The 5,508-nt window shown below is 34.7% G+C and overlaps 1 protein-coding gene across 1 annotated transcript; it reads left to right on the top strand.

Moving 5' to 3' along the window:
- Positions 1–2,143: 2,143 nt before the first annotated feature.
- LOC109166188 (myb-related protein Hv1-like) lies at positions 2,144–4,050 on the top strand. Its single transcript, XM_019315089.1, has 3 exons — positions 2,144–2,405; positions 2,502–2,631; positions 3,201–4,050. Exons 1-3 carry the CDS (start codon positions 2,273–2,275, stop codon positions 3,946–3,948), a joined length of 1,011 nt encoding a protein of 336 aa, XP_019170634.1. The 5' UTR covers positions 2,144–2,272; the 3' UTR covers positions 3,949–4,050.
- Positions 4,051–5,508: the final 1,458 nt, after the last annotated feature.

Consider the following 5,508-nt stretch of genomic DNA (forward strand, 5'->3'; position numbering starts at 1 on the left):
TAGTATTAATATCAAGAAATAGATAAATGTTAATAAGAAGAGAAATAGATTAGCTGGCAAAGCATATAATTGATTATAATGAAGGTTTAGAGTTGGAATCTTTTGTTGGTATTATCACAATTTTGCAATTACAATTTGTCTTGGCTTCAACACAATCACATTGTTGATAGCTTTTTAAATATTTAATAAACTACACATATATATAACATTCTTTTATATTAAAAATGAGATGTGTAATTTATAATTTGTTCTCTATTCAAATTATTTTATCAAATTAATTATGCTTCGTATTTTGTTATGAATATTTTTAATAAAATTTCTATGTGTTTTATTTTTCGCCCATATACAACAATATTATACCTATATTTCTTGGGTATTTTTTTTTTAAATTATCTCTTTCGTTTTAATGTTTCGCCTTCACTCAAAAAAATTGATGGATCCGTCCCTACTTCTTCGTCCCCTCTCAACAAAATTCCTAGCTTCGTCCCTGACTACATACGTTTCGATGACAGGATATATATCCTTTCCCAACAATTGTTGGGAGAAGCTTATACCAATTGTCAGGATTAAATGCTTACCACTATGCAGAAAGTTATAGCTAGTAACCATGACGCAACTTTATTTTGTTATACTTGGGTGTACACTCAAAGTCACATTTTGATGACAGAATATTGGACTTAGTTCTCCAAGCTGCCACCCAATAGATATTTTTAGCGAAATATATATTTTTTATAATATATTTATTTTATTTTTATACAAAAAGAAATAGAAAATAATATGTTTAAATGATGAATGATCATCAATTAATGTTTATTTTGATGAACCTGTAATATTGTTTTAATGGACATGTGCACATGCTTAATCTAACAAAAAATTTAAATAACATGACATTAAATTTGGCTCTTTAATTTGAGTGGTTGCCCAAGACATTCAATCGAAATGTCGCACGTCTCTTAATGAAAACAAAATTAAAGTTGTTTAAAAAACCAACCAATTTTAGACTTTAATTTGCATTAAGGTTGGAAAGGTACAATATTAGCTGGAGCAGTTGACAATTTACGAAGCTGTGCTAAATATACTGTACATTTTTTGAAAATGAAAGGGGACTAAGGGCAAAGACGTACTTTTTTTTTTTTTTTTTTTTTTTTTTTTAATTATACGTATCTTAATTTTATTAAAGAATAAAGAATGAATAAAAATTATAGAGTGTCAAGTACCTTGTGCTTTAATGAAATCATTGATACTAGGAATAAGGTTCAAATTGGCCACTGAACGTAACCTGAAAATGCAATTAGGTCAGTGAATGAAAAAAAAGTGCAATTAGGCCACTGAACACTCAAAAAATGTGCAATTTCACCTGATAGCAGGTTACCCTCAATTTTAGCAGGTTATATGCTTACGTGGCAGCTGAGTTGGCATTTTTAATAAATTTTAAATCATTTTTAATAAATTTTAATAGTAAATTTTTATTTAAAAAATAAAAACGACTTTATTTTATTTTTTATTTATTTTTTTTCAATTTTTTATAAAATTTATTATTAAAATTAATTATTAAAAATTATTTAAAAATTATTAAAAATGCCAACTCAGCTGCCACGTAAGCAGGTAACCTGCTAAAATTGATGGTAACCTGCTATCCGGTGAAATTGCATACGTTTGGAGAGCTCAGTGGCCTAATTGCACGTTTTTGAAGTGTTCAGTGGCCTAATTGCACTTTTTGTTCGTTCAGTGACCTAATTGCATTTTCAGGTTACGTTCAGTGGCCAATTTGAACCTTATTCCTTGATACTATTTAAAACGGAAGGCTACAAGTTTGAGTTTCATCTTAAACACTTAATCAAAGATGTTGGAAGTAATACTTTTTTATTAATATGTAATAATTTTTTATATACTCGTAAAATGTATTATATTATAATTAAAATACAATTTATTAATTCAAAATACATAATATATTAACCGGAAACACTTAATCTGATCAGGATCCACCATACGTAGTATAATGAACCGACCTGGTCCACAATATAACTATTGCTAAAATATATAGGAGTTCCTTTATTTAGCTAAAATAGAGTTGTCCTATATTTAGCAAAGCACCATAATATCAAAAAATGGAAGTAGACGTAGCAATTGATATTGCCATTATTTCTCATCTCTCATCTATTTATACTTCTTCTTCTTCTTCTTATACATAGTCTCCTTGCCAGTTGCCACCAAATACTACAACATAACCCACATTTGTCTCTCTCTGTCTGTCTCTATTGGGTTGATCAGAATGGGAAGGTCACCATGCTGTGAAAAGGTAGGGTTGAAGAAAGGGCCATGGACACCTGATGAAGACAAGCAGTTGTTGGCTTATATTGAGCAGTACGGCCATGGAAGCTGGCGAGCTTTGCCTGCAAAAGCTGGTAAGTATTCTATACATACATTATTCTTTCTTTGCTTTCTGATATGATCATGGTTAGTTAGGGTGCATTAACATTTTTCTGGAAATGTTTGTTTAGGGCTGCAAAGATGTGGGAAGAGCTGCCGACTGAGATGGACTAACTATTTGAGACCCGACATTAAAAGAGGAAACTTTAGTCTGCAAGAAGAACAATCCATCATTCAGCTCCATGCTCTTCTTGGAAATAGGTAATTAACAAATCATATTCAAACCTTACTTGAGGGTGTGCATTTGGTAACTCCCGCCTTATGACCCTAACTGATAAATGATCATAAGGAGGTAAATCAGCTTATGTTACTTATTTCTAACCCACCCATACTAGGAAGGTTAATAAGTTAATAGTAGGCTGCTCCCATATGAAAATTAGGAACATTATGGTTACCAAGCTACGTCAACAACCAAACCAATTTGGCTGGGGTTGCCCCTTTGACAAGGGAAGGACTAGATAAACCTGCCTTGTGGTTATAATCGGCAAAGAATCATAATATGGTAAATTAGGTTAATCAGGTTAAAGTCTATAATTGACTGACTCACATCAATAAAGTCAATAGGTTGCTCCTATTAGAGTCCAACTTGAAAGTTGTTACCAAGTCAACAATCAATATATCACCCCACAATCATGTAAACTTTCTCCCAAAAGTTTGAATCCCCAATCCTAAAAGTCTCACATCCCAGCCCGACAGAGCAACAATCATGTAAACATGATATTAAGGTTTGTTTACTAACGTGAGAAATTCTGAATTTTTGTTGAGTACAGATGGTCAGCCATTGCAGCTCACCTGCCAAAGAGAACAGATAATGAGATAAAGAACTACTGGAATACCCATTTGAAGAAGAAACTAAGTAAGATGGGCATTGATCCAATGACGCATAGGCCGAAGATGAACTCCTCCTTCGGCTCCGCCGCCAATCTCAGCCACATGGCCCAGTGGGAGACCGCCCGACTGGAAGCCGAAGCTCGCCTCGTCCGCCACTCTAAGTTCATCAGTTCCTCTCTTATCTCACCTCACCACTTCCTCCTCCACAAGCAGCCGCCGCCGCCGCCGCCCAAAGTCCCGCCGTCTCTCGACGTGCTAAAAGCTTGGCAAGAAACGTGGACCAAGCCGCCGAGGACGAGGGTTTCATTATCCCATGTACACGACGGCGCGTTCCTCTCAAACGCAACTCCACATCAATCTCCGACAACCTTAAACTTTTCCGACCAAAACTTAAACTTTTCCGACCAAAACTTAAACTTTTCCGACCACGAAAGTTCTTCGAATATAGGTAACCCTAACACCACCGGCGACGACATAATCCCGCATGTTACCATGGATCCCTTATCGGAGCTCCCAACCTTCACTCATGGGTTCACGGAACTTTCACCGGAAACCTTCACCGGATACTTAGACGACAACAATGTCGTCGGAAACTGCGGCACGGCCGACGTGGAAGACAACAGCCGTTACTGGAATAGCATCCTTAATAATCTGATGGCGTCTCCGGTGGGTTCGCCGGTTTTCTAGCCAAGTAATTATCACTTAATAAGTATCCTTAATTAATTAATTAGGATTATTACTTATTAGTGTGATAGTACGTGCAGTGTGTTATCTGATTTAGTGGCCTTTAAAAATAATAATAATAATAATCATTAAGGATTAATAATGTCGTTTGTACGTTCTGAGACAATAATGATATGATTGCTACAGTGCTACTACATGCAATCTACATCAATATGTTGCAGAGTGTTCTTCAATCTACATCATTAATTCGTGTTGGGTCCATTTTATTTGTTTGTTTAAAATATGTGATCTACATTGCTGTTGCAGTAGTACCGTCCAGTTTGAATTGAGTTATCATCTTCCAATAAAATAAAAAAGAAAAAAAAAATCGTTACAGCATTCCCAACAATATAATGACACAAATGGAGGTTTTTTTTTTTTTTTTTTTTTTTTTTTTTTAGTTGTGAACCACGGATAAATATTCATTTTTAGTATACTGAATGAATGTTCATTATTAATGTATTGAATGGTCATTTTTAGATAGTATACCAAAAAATAAACATTCAATATACTAAAAATTAAAATTCAATGTACTAAAATGAACATTCAGTATACTAAAAATAAACATTATATATCAGTGATTCACGGTATAATGATTGGTAGGAGAGATGCCCATATGGGTAGCTCATTGCCTCAGTTGGTCATAGATAGGAGTGAAGTTTATTTGGGAATAATGACCAGATCGAGATTGAGTCTCACTAGCGATAGTTTGAGAACAACCTAACCTCCTGAAATGTCCGCATGGGTACATCCTCTCATATGTTTTGTCGGGTCAGAACATGACCTATTGGGCGATTTGTTATGATTTTTAACACTTTCTGTACTGGAATTAAAAAAACTCAATTAAGCCTGCAACTATTGACCTTGCTCTTGGTATATATGTGTGTGTGTGTGTGAGAGAGAGAGAGAGATCTAAACATGATCTAACTATACAGAGAATAATCTACGAGAAACTTAACTCGTAGTATAGCGGAAGCGGAAGCACAGTAGATCTCCAGCCATGGTTGATATCCTGTTTGTATTGCCTCTGATCTTGAACAGTAGATCTGCAGAATAGGGTTAGCCGTTTTGTCTCATACTTGACTCAGAACCCTAGATGGTGTATTGGTATTGTCTAAGCAGTATGAGTACCATATAATGAATCATGTATCTTGTATCCCATCAATACAAGCTTTATATAGGCACATTGGTGGATATAAGACCTAAACCTAAAGGTCCAATCCAACAAATTACTTAATGAGCCTAGTCCACTTGCACCACATAAGTAAGACACATAATATATAATATATATTATACGGGAAAGTCTTACAGTCTCCCACTTGGTGCAAGTACTAGCAAATTCTCATCAAAGAACGAAACACACGAATCATAGTAATATGTCCTCTACTGAATAAGTGCGTAATATCTCCTGTGATCACATGCATTTTTATTCCACAACTTGAATCCTTTATGAACAAACCCAACGTTTATTCTTGGTACCTTAAGGGATGTTTCTCAAAATAAAATATATATGCGCAACTTAAG

The sequence above is a fragment of the Ipomoea nil genome, unplaced genomic scaffold (assembly GCF_001879475.1).
Source record: "Ipomoea nil cultivar Tokyo-kokei standard unplaced genomic scaffold, Asagao_1.1 scaffold3087, whole genome shotgun sequence".
NCBI lineage: Eukaryota > Viridiplantae > Streptophyta > Magnoliopsida > Solanales > Convolvulaceae > Ipomoea > Ipomoea nil.

Excerpts from the sequence above, each read along its gene's own strand:
- LOC109166188 (XM_019315089.1), top strand. The coding sequence starts at position 2,273 with ATGGGAAGGTCACCATGCTGTGAAAAGGTAGGGTTGAAGAAAGGGCCA. Across the intron at positions 2,406-2,501 it reads AGCTTTGCCTGCAAAAGCTG|GGCTGCAAAGATGTGGGAAG; the intron begins GTAAGTATTCTA and ends ATGTTTGTTTAG. Across the intron at positions 2,632-3,200 it reads CATGCTCTTCTTGGAAATAG|ATGGTCAGCCATTGCAGCTC; the intron begins GTAATTAACAAA and ends TGTTGAGTACAG.